Source organism: Neovison vison, chromosome 4, assembly GCF_020171115.1.
Source record: "Neovison vison isolate M4711 chromosome 4, ASM_NN_V1, whole genome shotgun sequence".
In the NCBI taxonomy this organism is placed as follows: domain Eukaryota; kingdom Metazoa; phylum Chordata; class Mammalia; order Carnivora; family Mustelidae; genus Neogale; species Neogale vison.
In genome coordinates, this window is record NC_058094.1 from 54,361,038 (window position 1) to 54,385,151 (window position 24,114).

General features: G+C 43.1%; 1 protein-coding gene across 1 annotated transcript in view; it reads left to right on the plus strand.

Moving 5' to 3' along the window:
* Positions 1 to 690: 690 nt before the first annotated feature.
* TPD52 (tumor protein D52) overlaps positions 691 to 24,114 on the plus strand; it is a 104,943-nt gene continuing 81,519 nt past the window's right edge. Inside the window, exon 1 of the mRNA XM_044245405.1 lies at positions 691 to 804. Within this exon, the coding sequence (XP_044101340.1) occupies positions 786 to 804 (19 nt within the window). The 5' untranslated portion in view covers positions 691 to 785. The remainder of the gene's footprint in view (positions 805 to 24,114) is intronic.

Here is a 24,114-nt window from a genome sequence, read left to right on the forward strand (position 1 = left end):
TAATCTCTCTCTGTCAAATAAATAAATAAAATCTTAAAAAAAAATAAAAGTGTTATTGCTGGATCTTCGCACTGTTGATCAGTGACTATGAAGCCTTAAAACGCATTCCTAATTGGTCTCCGAAAAACCCGCACTGTCTGAAAAGAGAGAGTCTTCGTAATTTCCCCCTTTTTGCTTGTTTCGCTGGTTATTGAGGATACCAGCGGATGTTGTTCTGGCAGCAGAAGTCTGCAAGACTCTAACGGAGCAAAGAGCCATTGGCATTTCTGAGTAACCTTCCGGTGTTTTCTACTGGGTAAGTACGCAGGAGCAGGGGTGCGCGGAGGCAGAGAAAGGGCAGCTTCGCGGCCTCCGAGGAAACTTTTGATTTTATAAATAACTTGAGGGCGGGACGCCAACGCCGGGCGGGTTGGCGAGCGCTCCGCACGCCGCCTCCACGGTGGCTGCCACCTCCTCGCCACCCTGCTCCTCCCTCGCGGCGGCGGAGTTCCTCCAGAGGCGAACCGGCCGGCCCAGCTCTCCTAGCCGGGCACCGCCCGCCGCGTCGACGTGGCCGAGCGCACAGGTCGGCCGGGTCAGGTGGTTGGGTGACGCCCCGGGAAGGCGCTCCCCGCCGAGGGCGGGCGGCGCCGCCGCGCCCGACGCCTCCGGGGGAGGGGACTTCGCGGGAGTCGCGGGCGGAGGCGAGGAGGAGCGCGGCGCGGCGGGCGGGCGAGCGTGCGATCCGAGCGGGACGGGCAGCCGGTGGCGGAGGCGCAGAGGACGCGAGGCGGCGGGCGGGAGACATGGACCGCGGCGAGCAAGGTGAGGGCGCGGGGACCGCGGGCGCGGCGTCTCCGGGATGGGCGCGGGCGCGGCTCCGGAGGGCGCGCGGCTGGGCGCGGGAGCAGGTGCACGGCGTCGCCGGCCGGCGCCGGAGCGCGAGCCGAGCCTTCTTCAAGTTGCATCTTCCGGATCGGGTTCCGGCATCCTGGTGGGGCCGAGCCGCAGGGAGCGGCTCTGGCGGGCGGAGCGGGCTGATGGGGCCGCGAGTGCGCGCGCGCGCGACTGTGTGTGGATGCGAGAGGGGGAGAGAGATGCAGACACAGAGACCGAGAGACAGACGGGAGAGACCCAGCAGGGGGTGGGGAGGGAGAGAAGGAAAGAAGGTTCTGGGTGGCGGCGAAAGGGCCGGCCAGGCTCGCGGAGTCGGGGCTGCGGACCGTGATGCGCTTTGGGTAGAAGGCGGTGAGACGGGAATACTGTGCAGCTAGCTCCTGTAACTGGTGGAAACTGAGGAACTGACGACAGTGGGTCGTTTCGCCGCTCAGGATGGGAACATGACCTCCCCCCCCCCCACCATATTGAGACTTTCTGCCCTCGTCTAGATAACGTGGTTAGGATCTTTGGTGGCGCCTGAGCCTATGGCGATGGTTTTGGACGTATACGTGTAATACGAGAGGTGTTCCTAAATTATGTCCTGGTGGTTATGGGTTTATTTTGGGGGAAGGGAGCTTTTCATGTTAAGGGGCGTCTTTTACTTATCAAGGTGAAACCCATAGTCTCATTATTACTGCCTTGGATGCACTTGTTTCTGAGAACAGGATCTCAAGTGAAATTGTCTCCACTAGAATTATTGTATAAGAGAGATGTAAACAGGAGGGCATGGCTTAAAGATTTAAATATTAAATATTTAAATGTTGCTTCATCGTTGTGATAATAACCCAGTAACTGTAACAGATGCGTGGCACGCTTTTCATTTTTTTTTTTAAGATTTTATTTATTTCGGGGGGGGGTGGGGCACGCGCTACAGCGAGGGTGGGGGAGGAGCGGGGGAGCAGGAGAAGCCGATTCCTGCTGAGCAGGGTGACCTGTGCTGGACCGGGCTCCCGGCTTCATCCCAGGACCCTGGGATCATGACCTGAGTCAAAGGCTGACGCTTAATGTACTGAGCCATCCAGGCGCCCCGCGTGGCACGCTTTTTGAAAGATACACATAAATGGTTTTAAAAAAAAAAAGGTAACAATGTTAAGGTAAATTTTAAGAAGTGGGCATAGGAATTGCTCATATTTTGAGTTCAAACGCAACAGTTTTCATTTTTGCTTATTACTCTTTGCATTCACCTTTATACATACTTTTTATGTAAATGAAGCCATATTCCATATATATTATTTTGTATTTTACTTTTGGTAAGTTGTAGGGATCTTTGGAACCTTCCAGCCCATTCTTTCCCCCCACCCCTCAGATTGATTTTACACTTAACATATGAGTGCCTATATTGTAAACGTTATATACAATATGTAACTTATATATGTATATATGTACGGTAAGTAATACATTATATATATTTTCATATGCATCCATGTTGTTTAGATTTAAGCTTATTGAGGTTAGAGGCATGTATTTCATCTTTGTCCATGGTAGGGTAACATGGTGATTTGAATATGGTAGATATTTAAGTGTTTGAGGCAGAAAGCTCATCTCAGATCTTAAGTATATTGTTAGGAGAAGGCCTAGGAGCCTCCATGTAAGCCAGTATTATTCTGTCTTTTAATGAGGGTGTCCGGGATGACAAGCATGTGAACATGCGTATTTGTATCTGCCTTACATTGTCATATTGAACGTAATGGTGTTTTTAGAGGAGCTGTGTTTGGTACTTGTCAAACCAGATTAAGTAGCTGTTTGAGTAAGTGAATGGAGCGACTAATTTTATTAGATTTGGTGTTCTTAGTTTGGCTGGTGAGAATCACAGTCATTAGTACCTCTGTGGTGATGACACCTTACGTGGTTTTTGTAGGACTAGTTTTTCATGTGTGTGTTTAAGACATATTTTATAAGTTCTTTGGCTTATAAGAGGAGCCTTTCTGTTTTTAACTTTCAGATGTTTTCCTCAGGTAGTCATGTTAGTTCTTGTTTTTAATTGTCATTCCTCCAGGGCAAGGGAAATCCATCCTCTTAAAGTGGGGAGTCTGAGAACTCAGCTCAAAATGAAAGATGAGTCACCTGCTTCGGGGAGGTCAGCTGGCTCCCTCAGCTTTGCTGTATTGCAACCATGTGGCCTTCCCTTACACTTCTGGTTCCATGTATTTGTCTCTTTTGCATTTTCACCTTTTTGTTCCCATGGCACAAAGTAGGTGCTCAGAAATGTTTGTGGAGGGGCACTTGGGTGGCTCAGTTATTAAGCATCTGCCTTCTGCTCAGATATGATTCCAGGGTCCTGTGATAGAGACCCAAGTCGGGCTCCCTGCCCAGTGGGGAGCCTGCTTCTCCCTTTTCCCCGTCATTCATGCTCTCTCTGTCAAATAAATAAAATCTTAAAAAAAAAAAAAATGTTTGTGTACTGCCAAAGATGGAAAGGGAAAGTGACCAAGAGCACCTTCCGGCTGTTGGAACCTCTGATGTCCTCCCTTGGTTCCCACTTACTCCTGTTCTTTTTTCTCCTCTCAGTATTTTAAAGGAGCAGAACTCCGTGGTTAGGCAAAGAAAGTTGTTAATAAGGCTGTGCTGGACTCAGAGGGTAAGTTTATAGGTGAGGTCTTTGAATAAGCAGAGTGATGGCTCAGTCTTCATTGAATCCATAGTGAAACTTCTGGCTTAAAGGAAGAGGAATTTGGGATTGTAAATCTGTGTGTCCTTGATCAAACAATGCTGGCTGAAAGAAGGTTTATGAAACTCTTTGATTCTCTCTTGAATTGTGATTTTTGTAAAGTACTTAAAGCCACATAGGAACATGTTAAGATTTTTTTAACTTTTTAGTATGCATGGAGTTGCATTTGTCTGTCCCCTAAAAAAAACCAAAACAAAAACCAACAAAGCCATACAACTCTAGATGTAAAATAAAATACCCGACCTCTTGTCTTAACTGCATTTTTTTAATTGAAAATATCTCCATCCATATGTGAAGTCATCAAAATCTTTCCTTTGCTCCCTTTTTTATTTAACAGAGCTATAAAGTTTGAGAAAGGTTTTCCTTGTTTTATATAATGTGTTCTAATGTTCTTCAGTATCTGGCTGGGATTCTTCTGTTTTCCCCACCTTCTCCTGATCCAGACTTTGTACACAATATTCTGCTTATATTAGAGCTTAGTCCACAGTAATTGATTTGAAACCTGCCTTAAAAAAATAAAGATAAATAAATAAAAACACACCATAATCTGCATTATGCCTCTTAAGAGTTTCTACCCAGAAACTAAGCATAACACATTGAATGTGTGTGGTGCTTCTACTTTGAAAGTGTAGTGTAGCGTGCTAAGTAGAGGGTACGTTGTGTAAAAAAAGAAAAAAACCCCTGGCTTCCTTTTATGGTGCTGAATAAATATTTACACTTCAGTTGTGTCTTACGTTAGTAATAACCTGTAGTTCAGCACTATATTGAAGTGGTGATAAACCTACCCATTAGTGCATTTTATCTGTGTTTGAATTCACACATCTCTCTCTCTCACACGCACACACATGCGCGCACATGCGCGCGCACACACACACCCCAAAACTTTTTTTTTTTCAGGGAGAGAGGGAAGGCTACTGCAGCCAAAAACCTGGGAGAGGAGAAGGCTGCAGGAAAAGTAACAGAATGGTGTGTCACTGTAATTTCAGTGCTGTAGTTACGCCCTCAAAATAATAGAACTGTGAGATGTCACTTACTTTAAAGTAAAATAAATGTAGAGATGAATGGATAATAGCATGGAGGGTCTGCTTGCAGATCTCAGGGTTTGACCCACTCCAGTTCTGGGTTTCTTTGGTCAAGTCTCGCTTTCCATATGGTGCTAATGGGTTTGTTGTTGGAATTCACTTCCTGCATTTATTTTTATGCAGCAGCCTGCCTGGTCTCTAGGGCCCAAGCTGAGTGGTAGGAGGGGTTGTGATCTGTAGCAGGATCTCAAAACAGAATAATCTATGCACACAATAAGAGCAGATGTACTCATAATTCGAAACCAGAAAGAACAGCAGAATCCCCTGAATTTATGTGTTTCTAAATCCTTTTGTTGTAGGCTAAGATTATGTTATTTTACTTTGGGGTTCATTATTTCTGTTTTAATTGTTGACTCTTGTAAAGTCTCTCTTCTGAGACTCCCAAATTTTATTTGCATTTGGTACAGAAACCATAATCTTAGCCATGTATTTTTATTAGAAAAATATCCAGGGGATCAAATGATTTAATGTTTAGTTGAAGTTAAAAAAATGTTTAAATTAAAATTACTTTTTGGGAGCTGTGACTCTTTTAGAGAAATTGGAAAACAGAAAAAGAAAAAGTCACCTGTAATCCTACTGTGAAAAATCATTATTAACTGCTTTATACCCATCCATACATCTATGTGTACTTTTTTCTTTTCTTTTCTTTTTTTTTTTTAAAGATTTTATTTAGGGGCGCCTGGGTGGCTCAGTCGTTGGGTGTCTGCCTTTGGCTGGGCATGTGATCCTGGTGTCTCGGTATTGAGCCTCGCTTTGGGCTCCCTGCTCAGCAGGAAGCCTGCTTCTTCCTCTCCCACTACCCCTGTTTGTATTGACTCTAACTGTCTCTCTCTCTCTCTCTCTGTCAAATAAATAAAATCTTAAAAAAAAAAAAGGATTTTATTTATTTATTTGACAGAGAAGGCCCGCGTGAAAGGGGGAACACAGCGGGGGAGTGGGAGAGGGAGAAGCAGTTTTTCCTGCTGAGCAGGGAGCCCTATGTGGGGCTCTATCCCTGCACTCTGGGATCATGACCTGAGCCAAAGGTAGATGCTTGATGACTGAGCCACCCAGGCGCCCCTCTGTCTATCCTTTTACACAAGTTGCAAAATAATCTCTTATTGAATATTTCATTTTATATCTCCTTTTTTAAAAGAATTAAAAGTTTTTATTTTATTTACTTAAGTGATCTCTACACCCCACATGGGAACTCACAAGATCAAGAGTGGCATGCTCTTCAACCCAGCCAGGCAGGTGCCCCTTGTAACTCCTTTTTCACTACTGTGACCAGGTAAATAAGGCATTTGCTCAAAATTGAAACTGACTAAAAGGTTGCAAAATGTAAGTTTTCCTCCCATTCCTGTTTCTTGGGGTGGGGGTACTATTTCCCTTGGATAGCAATGCGCCATTTTAGCAGTTTCTTCTCTTTCCTCCCAGAGATTGTCCGCATGTAGGTATCCATACACTTACTTGAATATATATGTGTATGGCTGTATTATATAAACTGTAGCACACAAATCCTTTAGCACCTGACTTCCTCCACTTAAATACAGTGTATGTCCTAGAGATTATTCAGCATAGTGTTACATAGAGCTGCTTCTTTTTTAATGGCTGTCTGCAGGTGTACCATGTTATGTATCATAATAGGTGATGTTTGACTTGTTCCCTATTGATGGCCAATTAGCTTTCCCCTGATAATGTTGCTTTTAAAACAAATCTGCTGCAAATCAATTTGTATGCAAGTCATCCGATAAATGTGCCAGTATGTCTGTAGGAAGGATTCTTAGAAGAATGTGACTGTTCAGTTTGGATAGTGCGAAATCGTGCTCCGTAGAAGTGGTGCCAGTCCTACCCACCAGCAGTGTGTGGGCATCTGCTACCCTCCATCATTGGGCCTGGGTGTTGTCACACTTTTTTCTCTCTGCTTATCCTATATGGAAAGAGGGGTTTCTTAGCATATGTTTTATTATATATATTTTAATATGAAGGTGGTTTGGTAAGTGTAAGATCTAGATTTCATTTTTCTGTGAAATGTCCGATCATATACTTTGCCCAATTTCTGTTTTGTTCTTTTTTTCCCCTTGATTGCATTATGTAGCCCTTTCTCCACAGTATGAATTGCTAATGTATTTTTTTCTTCATCTTTTACTCTTTTGACTTGATAGTGATTTTTTTTCCAAGTAGAAATACTAATTGATGGCTGTTTGCATTTTTAGCTTCTAGCTTTTGAATCATTCGTAGAAATGCCATCCTCACTTTGAGTTTCTGTTTTTATGGTTTTATTTTTTACATTTAAATCTTTCATCCATTTGGAGTTTATTTTGATAAAAAGTGTGAGGTATGAATCTTAGCCCTGCCCATCATTGGCTACTTAGCTGCCCAATACCACTCACTGAAAAATGGATTATTCCTGTATTGATTTGAAATACTACTGTTCTCATACACTAAATTTCTGTTTTCTTTTCTTTCCCATTGATCCATCTCTGCATTCCCAGCAACTAAACTAAGTTATTATAGCTTCATAATATGTAAAAATACCTGGAAGGGCTGGTCTCCCCTTTACTCTTTCTTTCTTTTTTTAAGTAAGTCCCGTGCCCATCAAGGAGCTTGAACTCATGACCCTGAGATCTGGAGTCACATGCTTCTCCACCTGAGCCAGGCAGGCACCCCTCTATTTTTCTTTTTATTGTTAGATATTTTCCTAGCTATTTTTGCCAGATTCCATTTCCAAATGAACATTAGAATCAGATTGTCTGGATGAAAATTCAACAGAAATCCCGTTGGCATAGCTTTTCTCCCTCTCTTCTCTCTGTCCCCATTCCCATCCCCCATTTCTCTCCCTTCCTCCTTCCCTCCCACCCTCCTCTCTCTTCCTTCCTTCCTTCCTTTTTTTCTTTCAGGAAGGAGTGGGAGGGGCAGAGCAGGAGAGAGAGAGACAAAATCTTAAGCAGGCTCCACACCCTGCAGGGAGCTGATGCAAGGCTTTGTCTCATAACCCTTAGATCATGACACGAGCGGAAACCCAGAGTTGGTTGCTCAACTGACTGAACCACCGAGGTGCTCCCCACCAACAGTTATTTTTAAAGGGAAGTGGGGGGTGCCTGGGTGGCTCAGTGGGTTAAAGCCTTTGCCTTCGGCTTGGGTCATGATCCCAGGGACGTGGGATTGAGCCCCACATTGGGCTCTCTGCTCGGCAGGGAGTCTGCTTCCTCCTCTCTCACTCTGTCTCTCTCTCTCTCTCTGCCTGTCTCTCTGCCTACTTGTGATCTCTATCTGTCAAATAAATAAATAAAATCTTAAAAAAAATTAAAGGGAAGAGGGAGGGCGTGAGGAGGAAAGCAAAAAATGAATGGGGGAGGTTGAAAGAGTTCTTATTTCTCTGCATCCTCAGCAACACTTGTTATTCTTTTTTTTTTAAATTTTATTTATTATTATTATTATTTTTAAAGATTTTATTTATTTATTTGACACAGAGAGAGAGAGACGGTGAGAAAGGGAATACAAGCAGGGGGAGTGGGAGAGGGAGAAGCAGGCCCCCCTGCTGAGCAGGGAACCCGCTGTAGGGCTCCCCATCCCAGAACTCTTGGGATCATGACCTGAGCTGAAGGCAGATGCATAACAACTAAGCCATCCAGGTGCCCCTTATTTTATTTATTTATGTTGATAGTAGCTATCCTGATGGGTGTGAGGTGATAGCTGATTGTTTTGATATGTTTTGATAGCTGTTTCGATATGCACTTCCCAGATGATGAGTGATACAGAATTTCTTTTTATATGCTTCTTGGTCATCTGTATGTCTTCTCTAGAGAAACTGTTGAAGTCCTTTGCCCATTTTTTGATTGGATTATTTATTTTTGTTATTGTTGTTAAGTTGTAGGAGTTCTTTATATGTTATGATACCAAGCCCCTACAAGATAAGTGGTTTGCACATATTTTCTCCCATTCAGTAGGTTGTCTTTTCACTCTTGGTGGCTTTGTTTGCTAGACAGATGTCATTACCTTAACAGAAAAAGTATTATGAACTTTACAGGGGAAAATGCCATCTCTTTTTATTTAAAATTTCTCCATTTACTAGAGAAGCTCTATATGTTACTAGCCATTTTTCTTCCCTGCTTGAGATTGTTACTTGCTCGCCTTTTACACTTGGGATCTTAGTGTGTTTTGGGCCTTCTCATCATCCCTGCCTCATGCTCTTACTAAATCTTTGTGTTTTGTGGCACATATTTATTTTTCCTGTTTTTATTTTCATTTTGGTTATGTCGGACCTTTATAATGTTTTTACTAACAAAATACAGTATTAAGAGCAAATATTTTCTAGGTGACATTTTTTTGGAGTAATTTGCATGGCTCTGAGTAGCTTTCAGTTCTTCCTTCTCTGTGTCTTTAAGTCGTCTCTCTTATGACACTTTTGTAATCAGTCCTATAAATAGGGGTTTTAGGCAGGACTGTTAATTTACAGGCCTCAGCTTATAGGCATGGTGCATTTCGTGTTACAGCTGTGCAAAGATAAATGTCAGTTTAAAAAAATATATATATATATAGACTGTGATCTTGATAAAGTTTTGGATTGGGAGTTTACTGTTAGGATCAAACTTCACCCATTGTATTCTGAGCTTTGTTGGAGGCATTGTGGTATGAAAAGGAACAGATGGTTCAATCAATGGGGTATAGATATAAAGATAGTAGCTTATCCAACCCACTGGGATCTGTACTTGACTAGAAATAAAGTGTCACTAGAACAGAAGAATGTTCTTAACTATGTATTCCTAGCACTCAGTCAACTGTGTAGGTTGCAGGCACTCCATAAATATTTGTCCTGTTGTACATAATTAATTGGAAAGATTTCTAGCATAGATAGAGTCAGATGAGATTAGATAGAATGGGTAAGAATTAGGGAAGGATAATGGTTTGACAGGGAGACAAGAATATATGTTCAAAATATGCTTGTGGTTTGGGGCTCCTGGGTGGCTCAGTGGGTTGAGTCTCTGCCTTCAGCCCAGGTCGTGATATCAGGGTGCTGGGATCGAGCCCTGCTTTGGACTCTCTGCTCAGCGGGTTCCTGCTTCCCCATCTCTCCCCGCCTCGCTCTCTGCCTACTTGTGATCTCTCTCTCTCTCTGTGTCAAATAAATAAATAAAATAAAAATCTAAAAAAATATATGCTTGTAGTTTTATATAAAAATCACTGAAAATCTGTAAAGAGAAGCTAAATTGGTACTTTATTTCTGAAGTATTATGTTGACTGTATACATATACAGATAGAGGAAGAGACAGTGAGGATTACATTTCTGTTCTCTAAAGCATGCCGAATGTAGTGCCCAATAAACTTCCATAAATCCATTTCCTCTGTTGTTCTACCAAAGCTTAAATGTGTCCTGACTTAAGGAGGCATGGATGGTCTCAATACATTTTAGAAGTTCTCTTTGAATACAATTGAGAAGGGTAAGGGGTCCATGTTCACAGTAGTGGAAAGTACATGCTACTACTTTAAGCAGATGAGAATTCTGCAAAGAGAGAAAAATGCAAACATTTTGGCCATTGGGGCACTTAGCAGAAGGAAGACCAACCTATCATTTTGTTGGTGTCAAATGAGTATATCACTTTTGGTATATCACCTTAGTTAGAACTCAGAATGATATTCGTGATGATGGTGATACCACCATCTGGCTTTTGCAAAACTCTTATTAATTTTCCACACATTATTTCTTTTGAGTGTTGTAAAACTGGTGGGTGATCTGACTGTTATTAATGAGGAAACAGAAACTGAGTGATCATGTCTTCCCTATACATACTGTGCCAGATGTGGTGAGTGCCGTGAAAACTTTGTCCTATATCTCTTGTCTCTAAGAGAAGTACCAGGAGCCCCAGAAAAATTGAAGCTACATTTGTTAACCAGTTTAAAGTCCCAGGGGTACTTCATTACTTCTTAGAATTACTTTTTTTCCCCAACTAATTAAAATAAAAGTGGAATCTGAAGGGACACAGCTTCAGCCCTGCATTATAATTACCTGAGTTTTCCAGCTGGGGTTTTTACTGGATCACTTTTAAAATTACTCCTGCTCCTCCTAATACCAGCGACAGCGTTTGCTGAGTATATTTTATATGCCAGGTTATGTTCTAAATGCATTTTTCTGATCCATTCATAAGAAACCCATGAGCAGTGCTCTTAATATCCCTGCTATACACAGGAAGAAACAGGTGTAAAGGGATAGAGGAAGAACTTTTCCAGGGGCAAACAGCTTGATGCAGACATATCTGGGTTTTAAATTTGGGATATTCCGCTATAAAATACAGGTCTTTACACAGCATATGATACCACCTGAAAGTTATATGCAGTCTCCTTTCTCCTTTCAAAGGTGTGGTTCAGAAGAGCACCCTGGTCTGGGCTCAGCCACAGAAGTGGGGCACTGAGGGGTGTATCTTTGCCAGAATATGGCTGTCTGTCTGTCTTTATGCAGAGGCACTAATTGTAAATTTTTAGGGCAAAGAGTGCTGGACTTGAAGTTATATCTGGGTTCAAAATTTGGTGTCCTCATTTTGTGGAGAATGAGATGCTGGATAAGTCACTGTACCTCCTGGATGCTGATAATACTCCAGGTATCCGAGAAAATTAAGTTAAAATCTGCGACTAGCTCTTGTGCTGAATAGCATTGATTCTGAAATTGAATATTTGGTATTTCCATAAAAGGCTCAGTTTGTGGTTTCCGGTTCAGAGCAAACATATAATTTATTTACGGGCAAACATGGTGGGATGCCTGTGCTCAGGCTTATGGGCTAGAACAGAGAAACCAAGAGAACTAGGTCCCTTTGGTGAAGTGGGTGTTATAAGGGGGTGTATAACCCATGGAGGAGGAAGTGAGCAAGTCCGGTTGGGTCATCAGAAAAGATCCTTGGGGCACCTGGGTGGCTCAGAGGGTTAAGCCTCTGCCTTCGGCTCAGGTCATGGTCTCAAGGTCCTGGGATCGAGCCCCGCATGGGTCTCTCTACTCAGTGGGGAGCCTGCTTCCTTCTCTCTCTGCCTGCCTCTCTGCCTGCTTGTGATTGCTCTCTTTGTGTCAAATAAATAAATAAAATAAAAATCTAAAAAAAATATACATGTAGTTTTATATAAAAATCACTGAAAATCTGTAAAAAGAAGCTAAATTGGTACTTTATTTCTGAAGTATTTCTTTTTCTCTCTCTTATTTTTTAAGATTTTATTTATTTGTGAGAGAGAGCACAAGCGGGGTTGGGGGGCCAGAGGGAGAGGGAGGTTTCCCTTTATTAATTTTCACACCAGAGGTGAGGGTGCTGGATTCCTGAGAGACGGCTGTGTGTCAGATGTCAGGGGTGGAGGGGATCTGGGGGTAGAGAAGAATAGAGAGGGGCTTTCAGATCGCATGGAAAAGGAACTGGGATAGAAAGTCTAGAAAGAAGAGCAGATGCAGGGAGGGAGAGAATGAATTTAGTTTGGGGTATGTCACATTTGAGGTCTTTCCAGTTGCCTGGAGCTGCATTACAAACCATGTTAAAACCCAGTGGTTCAAAATAACAGCCTTTATTATGGTCCTAGATCTGTCATTTGGGCAGGGCTTGGTGCGGACAGCTTGTCTCTGCTCAGCCTCAGCCAGGGCAACCTGAGGTATGGGACGGGATCATGAAGGCTTACTCCCTCCTGTGAGGGGCAGTTGTCCTGGGAAGACCTAAGCAGTTGGGGCTCCTCGGCACCTGTCTCCATTGTCATGGTCTCCACAATAAAAGCCAATGCGGGTCTGTCTGATGATGGTCATTCGCTTGTCTGTTTTGAGTATTGCTTTCTTGCTGGAGACTGTGCCGTAGACCAGACAGCGGGCAGCCTCTGGATGCCCAGCCTTCTGGTGTGCAGCCCGAGGGCCCCAAGGTGTGACTCCTCATAGAGAGGCAGGCAGAAGCTGCGTGGCTTTTTATGACCTCGGGCGACACTTCCTTCCCCTTCTGTAGCTAAGGCCAGCCCGTATTCAAGGAGGGGGTCATGGGGGAGTTGGGGGTGCGTGTGGTGGAGCGGGTGGCGAGACTCCACTTTTGGTGGGAAGAGTGTCCGCGACTGTGTGTGTTTCAAAAACCACTACCCAGGTCTCCTGGGACGATTGTGTGGGTGGGCTGGGGAGGGAGATACGGATCTCTAAGAGGAGCGGGGCAGGATATCGAGGTTGGGGAGACACGTGCTACGGGAAGCTGTTAAGTTGCTGAGATGGCCCAGGAGGAAAAGTGGGGTAAAATGTAAGCAGAACTTGGATGTGAGCCTTTCAGGGCCAGGAGAGGAAGGTGCAAGTTAAGCCACAGGGAGTTCAACTTTGAAGGGCTGTGGAGAGGCCAAGTGGAAGGGGCAGAAGGAGGAGATACTGGCTGGTACTGAGTCCCCACAGTGGGTAATGCTGAGAGAGGTTCACGCTCTGTGGGGAGTGGTGGGGGTGGGCTTTGCTTGCCTGTACTGAGTGTTGGTTTTTGTTTTTGAGTGCAGAGAGGGTGGTGGTACTTTGACCTTTGTGCGCATTTCTAAAATGAGAGAAAAAGCCAGAGAGGCCTGGGAGAGTAATAGGCTTTGCTTTTACTGTATCTGTCACTGGTTTTAGTTAAGATGCTTTAAATGCAAAGTGCATTTTAATAGTCATATCCTAGAGTTTGACCTTCAAGGAGCTCAAGTCTGTGAGCAATAATTCACTTTAATGGTAACAGCCTTGCAGAGAGTAAGTGCTTATTAAATATTTGCAAAATGAAAGTGCAGTATTCTCCATTCTCTGGGTGCTGGGAGAGCCAGAGAAGCAATTTTGCCTAGAGGTGACATTTGAGCCAAATCCTAGTGAAGCTGTGATGATTATCATTATTATTTTTCTTAAACTGGTGATTTCTCAGGGCAAATCAGAAGTTGTGAGTGCTCGCTTTTGTCATGGAGTGTCTTTGCTCTGGGATTTGTGTTTGCAGCGTGTCTGGATTTGTCAAATATTCTCTCTCAGGTTCTCTTAGGAAATGGTTTTCAGTCCTGAGCGGCAAGTCCCAAACTGGAGTCCATCAGCTGTTTCTCTGGGGTCATTGTTGGAAGGGAAACCTACATTTCAGTTGATTTTTCATTGATTTTTAAATGGAATGCTCATTCCTTCTGGGATTAAGTGAAAATTTTGATGAGTTGTAAAGATAACGTGACAGATTTCTCATGGTTTAGGGACTTGTATTTTTCCCAGAATTATGATCTGTTCTCAGACTTCCTCTTTTTAGCTTCCAGAAGGGACTCCAGCCCCGGGAGTCTTGCCGTTTTGCTGGTTTGCCTCTGGCTGGGGCTGTGGTCACTGCAGCTGGTCTGATGATGTTTTCCTAGTCTGATTATTCTATTTATAATGGCAGCTGTAGCTGTTAAGTTTGAAAAGCCATGAACTCTGCTGAAACAACCAACTTTTCAAAGTGCACTAGGTAACTTTGATAATTCCCTAAAATCCAAAGGGAAGCATAAACCTCAAAACACACACCTGTCTTTGAGCTCCTCTCTGTTTTCTCCTGGCATGCTGCGTTTTTCTGTGGGTCTGCCATCCGGCTTTGCTATTTCCCCTTCCTTCAGCTTTTCCCTCTTTTCCTGTCTTTTTTTCTCCACCAAATTTCCATTTTCATCTTCTCTTTTTATCTTTCCCCATTTTGGACTATAAAGTGGTGCTCAAGAATTTTGTGGTTCTTGTTCTTTTTTTTTTAAAGATTTTATTTATTTTATTTGACAGACAGAGATCACAAGTAGGCAGAGAGGCAGGCAGAGAGAGAGGGAGGAGGAAGCAGGCTCCCTGCTGAGCAGAGAGCCCGATGCGGGGCTCGATCCCAGGACCCTGGGATCATGACCTGAGCCGAAGGCAGAGGCTTTAATCCACTGAGCCACCCAGGCGCCCCGGTTCTTGTTCTTTTTATTTTGCTTTTTTACTTAAGGGATTTTATGGATTTATTCAAGATATTTTATGTTTCTTATTAGTGTTCGCTTTTCTCCTGTGGAAATAAAAAAACCCCCAAGAAACAGATTTCCTAGTTTGTTCATTTATTATTAATTAATTTCATTGCTATTGTGAGGTTAATTTAGCTCTCTCTCTCTTTTGGCATGTGTAATGATTCAGAGCTTAGAAAAAATCTTTGAAATTATTAGTCAGGAATTTTCAAAACTCATACCTTATTAGTTTAATTCTTTGGGTTTGTGTATGAATTCTGGGCAAAGAAGAAACATTTAGAGGCTACGTAATTTTTAAAATTTGATGAAGAGGAACTTTTGATTTTTCTTGATTGATAAATTTAAGGAATTGTGGGAACGTGATTCTTCAGTTGCAATTCTAATCTCACGCCATCTCAGCATTTGGACATTTGTCACATTGTCACTTCTACTTTGGGCTTTGGACGTCTTGGCCACCAGCAAGTGCTCCAGCTACCTGAGCTGAGGAAGAGGCTGTGGGGTGGGCGGCCCCGCTGCAGGGCTTTCACCCACATTGGCGCACATGACACTGCAACAAAGAGCCCCCAGGCACTCTGGCTCCTAGGGTCTGTTCACCCAGTCACCCTTTTGCTTTTGGCAATAAAACACAGTTTTGGGAAATTTTTGTTTTTGTTTTCAAGTAGGCTCCATACCCAGTGTGGAGCCTGAGGTGGGACTTGTACTTGAACTCACCACCCTGAGATCAAGACCTGAGCTGAGATCAGGAATTGGGACACTTAACTGACTGAGGTCCCCCAGGAATCCCAGTGGGGAATTTTTAATATGTGTTCATTTTCCCATTAATACCGCTACCTCACAGCTGTATTTCCTGTGCTGAACAAAAGAAAAATTTTATGGGACCCTTCATGGTACGTCTCGCCAAAAGACTGTGGTGGTTCTGCTCTTTTCTTTAGAGGCTGGAAAGGTGATTGGAAGGGAGCAGATGGTGAGATGGGGATGGTTTGGGCCTTTAAGCTTTGGAGGAGTTTGAAATTCTTAGTTCTTTTCAACCTGTATTCAGTGGGAAGGAGGAATTTTATTTGGCAGTGATGCTCTTAGTCGACTCAGTGTGCCCCCGGTCCTAGCCCCAGTTCCGCAGGTCATGGCAGCAAATGCCTTATTTGAGCCTTCCTTCAGCTCTGCTCAATGTACTCTTCCTTTTCCATCCTACCAGGGAAGGAGTGTGAAGTGTGGGGGGCTTAAAGAATTACCCAGTATCCTATAGTTTGCAACATTTAACCACCTCTCAATCATGTAGAGAGATTTTTTTTTATTTTACTTTAATTAATTAACTAATTTTGAGGGAGGAAGAGAGAGTATGCACTCCCTGGAGGGGAGAGGGGGAGAGAGCATCTCAAGCAGACTCCCCACTGAGTGGGGAGCCGGATCCAGGGCTCCGTCTCAGGACTCTGAGATCATGACCAGAGCCGAAACCAAGAGTTGGATGCCTAACCCACTGAGCCACCCAGGCACCCCCCGAGAGGCCTTATTTTAAATGGATTTGTTACAGGCATACCTTTGCTAAAATACAGATTTATTTAATAATTCCAAGTCTTCAACGTATGGAATTTTGCCTCCGAATCTTTGTGTTCACCACGGATGAGTGAAATGTCTGCAGGGCAGTCTAGCAGAGGCTTTGGGGCTGAAGTTACAGTCTTGGGATTGCTGTTTTGGGGAGAAGTCCACGCTGGGGTGTGGACGTGCTGGAAAAGAAGCATTCCCCTAATCCCTATCTGGCTTGCCTGAGGAAACTTGAGGATCTTTTGAGAAATAGTTTTTTTCCTTCCAGCAGAAGCCAGTGGGCAGCCCCCTTGGGGCTCATGGGGAAGCAGCTACGGCTGTCACTCACTTCCTTCAGTGACCTGGCGTCTTGAGATTCAAGCAGCTGTACGTAAAGTGTGTAGTATTTTCCTCTGCTTTGCAGTAATTCTTTATGATTTTTGGCCCATAAGTTAAACATCATCTTAGTGAACAAAAATGTATAAAAGCAAAGCACTAAAACATTACTTCTAAATAAAAAGGCCTAATGACCCCTGTCATATACAGCATCCTTCCCCCACATTTATTTGTTTGGTGTCTCAGCGTCATCCTTTCTTTGAAAATACCTGTTAATTTAGGGAAAAATACACTAAGGGAAACATAAGCTCATTTTAATGAAAGTCAGAACCCAAGTCCAGACCTCATTTCCTGTATTCAGTAATATGTGTCCACTGGCCCTCCCCCCTCTCCCCTGCACACACCCTGTCCAGTCACTATTCAGGTTCTTAATCACAAGCATGTCCTTGAAACACAGGCTGCTTTCTTTGGCCGGCCTTCAGGATATCAAGTTTCCTCTGTTCAAAGGGAACCTGAGACCTGCTTGTGCCTGGCTTCTTTCACAGAAGAGATCTTCTTTAAAGTTGGATTTGCCAGTCGCAGTTTTGTATATTACATGTAGTTGGTGTTTGTGGGGGGACGGTGAGTGTCGAGGAAGGGAGTTTCCACAGCAGAATTTCAGACCTTGACCTGGTAGTGCAGCTGCCTTAGGTTGCTTCCGCCTGCCCAGGCGCCAATTGGCTTCTGCCTGCCTGACTCTGTCAGTCACTGTTGCAGGCTGGCCTGGTCCTCCCACCCCCACCCCCGAAGATCAAGGCTAGCCCCTCATCTCCAGATGGAGCCTGAGCGGAGAGTAGGGGAGGACCTGCTTCTGAGATGCTCAGCGGTGTGGGGAGGTAGGGGTAGAGGCAGGTTCCTGAGTGTTCAGAAATGTTTGTTCTAGAAGGCGCTCCAGGAAGGTTTTCTAGGGTTGCAGCGTTCTGTTCTTGAAGACCCAGAGAGGTGCAGGCCTCTTGTTTATACTGCAAGCTGCTCATGGGTAAATGCACAGGCCTTCTCTGACTTGTATTGACATAAAGGCCATTCTCTCCTGTCTTGCCTTTAACTTGCTTCCTAACTCATTTAGGAATAGGTCTGTCACAATGGGGGCGTATTACAAAATGGTCTCGTCATATAACTTACACCTTCCATGGTGGTCTTTTCCTCAAGTTTTAAGTCTCTTCTCTTCAGAGGTACATCGTTTTTTTCTCTATTACTCTTGACATAGTGTTAAATCTTTTCTTTTAAAAAAAATCAAGGGGGCGCCTGGGTGGCTCAGTGGGTTAAAGCCTCTGCCTTCGGCTCAGGATGATACCAGGGTCCTGGGATCAAGCCCTGCATCGGGCTCTCTGCTCAGCAGAGAGCCTGCTTCCCCTCATTCTCTCTCTGCCTGCCTGCTTGTGATCTCTGTCAAGTAAACAAATTTAAAAAAAAAAAAAATATATATATATATATATATAAATCGGATATTTATGTTATATGAGGCTATAACTTTTTGCTTCATCTTCTCTGCGTAAAGAACCCAAGCTTCTTAAATGGATTTACTAAAAATTTGGCCTTGTTAAATGAAGGGAAAAAAAAAAAACATTGGCTGAATAGTGGGAGATGAGAAGGAAAACTGCTTGCTTTCAGGCTAAAAAGAGATGATTTTTCTCTGTACCACGGAGAAGCATGGCCCAGATAATTGAATGGCACACAGCTGTTTCTTTGTAGGTCTGCAGTCACTTTGAGCATGGGGTTTTGCTTGTGTCAAAGAACAAGTAGGTTGTGATGACCTCACAGTATCCAAGAGAATAAGAAAGAAAGAAACCAAAGAAGCTGATGTTCCCGAAACCCAGGACTGAGAATGTACTCTTATTCTTCTTTTACTCTCCAGCGAAACTTGAGTACTTGTTATAGAGGGTGAAACTTCTACTTAATCTTTTATCACAAAGCTAAGGTAAGAATATCTAGGCAGTTTCCGATGTTGGCTCTTTAAGCTTTGTAGGATATGTATCAAGGGTGATCCCTGCATTTTTGACATCAGATCAGCTATATTCTCACTTAAAAAATTTAGATGTGGGAAATCTTTAATCCTTTATAAAATACCACTTGTTTTTATTCTTAGTTTGGAACATGACTTGTAGCAATAATAGGAGATTAAAGGTTATTTCTTATTGTCATCTCTGAGCTGAAAATTAAGTATAGCTAATCCTATTTCTATATTACAGGTTTCCATTACCTTATTTTAAAGTGGATTTCAGAATACACTTGAGCATTTATGTTCATGAATATTGACAGTAGTGGTTGATTTTACTTTGTGATTTTACTTTGCACTGAAGTTAATGAGAAATAAAATACAGGGGCGTGTATGCGAGAGAGTTTATGCATTTCGGAGGTCCCACAACCTGGAAAGGAGATGTCAAGGCTTCGAGGGATGGAGGCTACTATCATTTGTCCCTAACATTTGTTACTTAGATTTCAGAGCCCTCTTTCCCGTCTCCTGGGGACTGGGAGCAGCATTGGCCACTGCAGTGCGTGGGGCCAAGGAATCAACAAAACAGGACAACAAAAGACTTTGTGACACTTGAGCTTTTCCAAAACAATGTCTACATTATTCTTTTTTTAAAATCTTTGGTAGGTGGCTGTCCATCGTACTAGTAGAGTTGACTGTTGTGCACTCTCTGAGCTCAGCCTGAGCTAACGGAGACTCCAGTGAGAGTTCTGGAGTAACATTCATACTTCACTTGTGTTTCATGATTTTTGTGACCGTCAGCATTTCTGTGGCTCATAGGGAATCTCCATTCTCCTATTCTGTCAGCTTTTCCTCTACCGTAATTGCATGCTTAGCCATTTCTCCAGTCCCCTCCTAGTACCTGTAGTATCTAAAAAAAAAAGTTACTTTGGATTATGGACGCAATGCATGGATATATTGTCCTTGTCAACAAAAGGCGGGGTGGGAGGGTGAGAGGATTTAAAGATATTCCCTCAGAAACCTCAGTTATGAGAGTCCCATCCTTTTCTTAGGGACCTGAATACAGACCTGTGTGACCAGCAGTTCTCAGGCTTCTGCTTGCCTCCAAGGGCTTGCTGAAACAGACTGCTTTACTTAGATGGCTGATTCAGTGGGTCTAGGGTGGGGCCTGAGAATTTGCATTTTTAGCAAGTTCCCAGGTGACGTCAGTGCCGCTGGTTCTCGAACCACACATTAGGATCGCTCATAGAATTGATATTTTGCCTATGTGTGACTTTCAAAAAGGCAGATACTCTCATATCATATGCATGTCTATATTTTTCATCCGCTCTGTCTCGTGGAGAGCTTTCTGCACTACAACACAGTGATCATTTCTCATTCATTCATTCATTTATTTTTTTAAGGAAAGAGAGTGTGAGGTGGGGAGGGAGGGACAGAGGGAGAGGCGGAGAGAGACTCTTAAGCAGGTTCCATGCTTAGGTCAGCACAGAGCCGGATGTGGGGCACGATTTCATGACCCTGGGATCATGACCTGAGCTGGTCAGGAGTTAGACACTCAACCGACTGAGCCACCCAGGCGCCCCTGTGATCATTTCATTCTTTTTAACTGTTGCATAATGTTTCCAACTATAAATATGCTCTAACTTCTGTTAATGGGCATCTTGGTTCTTTACAGTATTTTTTTAAACTGTTGTGCATAAATGCTGCACTGAATGTCTTTGTTTATTCCTTCTTGAGGCAAGCATGTTGGTTTAGGATAATATGGGGAAATGAAGTTGCTGAGCATGTACATATTTTATTTTATTTTTGTTCTGATTGATAATGTCACCCTGATTCTTTATGATGTTCACCACATTAACACCTAGCCCTGAGTAATTTGTTTTATTATCTTCCTAAGCTGGGGCTAAACCAGAGTTGCTAGGAAAATTGTAAAAATGTGCTGATTGGGCTCTTTGGAAATTCAGCCTGAAGTGGGCTTCGGGCTGCTGGCCAGTCTTTTTTCACTTTTTGTAGACTTCCTAAAACTGATACTCAACTCTTTTTTCCACTCTCAGTACCCTTGATGGATAAGAATTGCCCTCAGTAACAATGGCTCACTTAGTCAAGTTTGTAGAGGACATAGGTCCAATTGTATCTTTTTATGTGACGTCGTCATTAGACTTCTCCATTCTGGATGTTCTGCCCTCCTGTCAGGCTCTCCATGTGGATAACCAATGTAGCATTTCTTGAGTCTTCCACTTTTCTAAACCAGTTATTCCTCTTTTTCTGCTCTTCCCTGGGGAGTGCCGTGTGTTGAGTGAGTTTGGCAGGTTTTAGGTGAGGCTGCATTCACGGATGGGCGGTGGGGGGTAAGTTTGTGTTACATCTCAACCTTGCCTTTGTTAATATGATTGATGAAATAGATGGGTAAAATTAAAATTAGGGGTGGGGAGCTCACACTGGGTTGTCAGTTCCTTGTTTTGCCAAGTCATTAAAATCAACCGACATAAAGCCCCGCCATCTTTTTCTAAGTGTGTGATTTTCAACACCCCCTCCCCCCTCCCAGATCAGGAAGGTCATAATCTGAGTCAAGGATATTACTTTAAAGTTCAGTTTCAAAAAAATTTTTTTTCTTCCTCTTTGGCTCTGGCAAGTGAAAATGTTGATTGAGTGTGGAGTGGTCCTAGTACATAGAGGAAGCTGACATTCCTTGAGTAAAAGCGCGTGAGGTCTGCAGGAGGCTTTCCTAGTTTGTCGTGCTGCTAATGGTACTCTCCCAACGGTCCTGCTGGACATGGGATTGGTCCTCGACTGTGCAGCTCTCCTGAAGGAGAAGAATTCTCAGGATCCTTGGTCGCCCGTTAGCGCTCTTTGAGCACCTGCTGGGCGCCAGGCACTGAGCAAGGTTCTAGATAAAAAGAAGCAGAGGAGGGAGTTCTTGAATTTCAGCAGCTCCCAGAGAGGCCTGCTTCATCTGTACCATGCAGACTGCTTTGCCGTGAAGACATGTTCAGATTTGTATGATGACAGCTGCCATGTGTGCTCACAGATTGCTTGCCATCCACATCTGCTGAGATCGGTCACTTTTGGCTACGAGCTGTGCTTAGACAAGGTTGCTTTTATACCTCTGAGCATCTTGGGAGCATCTCCTTTGAAAGCCAGGAAACACTCTTCTGAGCGCATCCAAATATCTCTTACCTACTTTTGTGCTTTTCTGCTTTGGGATGTGAAAATACCCAATAAATGGTAACGAAGTTTGTGCTGATTTTAACAGCAGGGCTCCCCCAAAATAGAGTGAACCTACTCCTCCCCTAGGAGAACTTCAGCAGAGCCCAAGACAGTTGTGTGTTTGGAACCTCATGTGGTGTGTGGAAACAAATTAAAATGTTACCCACAGCGTAACTCATTACAGTGTTAATTCTCTTGAAACAACCCAAGATCTAAGGGGCTTATTAGGTTTTAAGTAGATACAGTGCTTTATTAGATTTTTTTTTCCTGTCACGATTTATTGGATGAGATGCTGAAGGGATTGAGATGACCTACGAAATTTGAAAATCCTTCGGTTTGATTAAAATGCACTGAACACTGTGTGGAAGGCAGTTCCACAGCCTCAAGACCAGTTGTGGGTTTATTCCAGTGAACCTGAGAGAAAAAGTATCTTGAAGAAAGGGCACTTGGTTCTGAACCATGTGTGCAGCCCATGAAGTTCCCCGCAAGACTGCTATCCTGAAACCTAGTAAATATTTAATATGAGGGGAGGCGTCTGAGGCTTTTCCTAGTGCTAAGGGGCTTGCTGCCGTTGCCATGGAGAAGCTGGTGCTGGTCTCAGCTGTGTGACCGACACTGCAGGCCCTTCAGGAAGCGGGGAGCGGGAGCGGAAGGTCATTGAACCTCAGTGAGCTTGGAGAGCGCTGTTGGTTCTGATGAGTATTGATCTGTTTGTTTCTGGTCTCCCATACTGTAAAATGTCTACCGTTTTGACTGTTCACTATTTTTTAAAGTACTCGTTTTACTTGGAATTTGGTTTCCTGTTGTAGAATCGGAGGCTTGTATGTTGGTAAAATTAGGATGTAATTTAGTTACTAATTATTTGTATTGTTATCATGATATTCTTCACAAGAGAGAAGAAGACAAAATACTACACAAAACATTTGCCTGACGAGGATTCCTTTCATTTGAAGAAGCATAAATGACCTGGTTGGTTCTGACTGTTCCTTGAACTTTTTTCTTTAAAACTAATTAAAGAATTTATTATATATAACTTAAATGTTGGAGTTTCTTCCTTGGAATTCACCTTACAGTTAGTCTACAAATAAACTGTGACTTTTATGATTGTTTAAAAGTTTAATATGTATATTTCACAAATGTTATGAGAGGATAAATAATATTTTTTTGAAAAGTTGTTTTTTTTTTTTTCCTTTTGCCTGCTCTGGTGCCCAATATGGTGGAATATACTAGAATCTTAATAAAAATTTAACACATGTGCTTCATGTTGAAAGTGAAACCATCCAATCCTTAGTAGGCTTTTAATCTTTATATACTCTTAGTCCCCAGAGTAGGTTTTTGTGATGCCTATAAATTCTAGAAATGAAAATTTTTAAGTGCTTGATCATTTGGTTGCTTTTAATGTGGTGGACATTGCTAATTATGAAGCTTAAAGAAATAATTAGCCTAGACTGTGCTTATGGGTGGCCTCTTGCTATGTTTTAATGAGTTCTGGTCAAAGCGAAAATATGTGTTCCAAAATAACCAAACTTTTTTCTTCTTTTTTAAGATTTTACTTATTTGAGAGAGCAAGCCAAGGGGAGGAGGCAGAGGGAGAAGCAGACTCCCCGCCGAGCTTGGAGCCTGAAGCGGCGCTCAGTCCTAGGACTCTGAGATCATGACCTGAGTGAGCTGAAGGCAGATGGCTTAATTGACTGAGCCACCAAGGAACCCTCAAATTAATCATACTTTTAATTGGGGCTGTATATAAGTGAATTTGAAGGTTGTCTTTCCAACCCTAGATCCTCTCTTTTTTTTTTTTTTAAGATTTTCACAAAAGATAAACATTTCACAAAAGATAAGCCCCACTGGATCTCAGCCTTGAGAGTTTCGATAGGAAAAGAATATTCTTGATAAAAGTGGTATGGAGATTGCCTTACATAGGGTAATAAATTCATGTGTATTTTTTTTGTTACCTAACATACCCTAAAACTTAGCAGCTTAAAAATTTAGAGAGAGTATTTTAGAGAGAGAGTGTGGACAGGGCAAGGGGCAGACAGAACTGGAGGGGGTGGGTGGGGCGGTAATCCTCGGGCAGACTCTCCACTGAGTGCCGAGCCTGATGTAGGCCTCCATCCCAGGACCCTGAGATCATGACCTGAGCTGAAACCAAGCGTCCGCTGCTTAACAGAATGAGCCACCCGGGCACACCACGTAGAGCCTCTTTCTCAGGATTTACAGCAACAAAGGAAAATAGAGATGACTTGACTTTGGGTTCTCGTGTTAGGGTTTACACCCTGCGATTTTGGGCACAGCTTGTGAAGGCTGCCTCCAGTGAGGGGAAGAGAAGAGGATGAGATAAGAAGCAGCCTTCTAGATATTTCACATAAACTTGTAGATTGTCTCATTTAGTCCTTGGGAAAGCTGTCTTAGTAAGTTATAGTAATTTACCGGTGGGAGATGTGAAGGCCCAAGAAGTGGATACTTCCTTCCTTGGTCTTACGGTTCCTAAATGTGGAATCAAG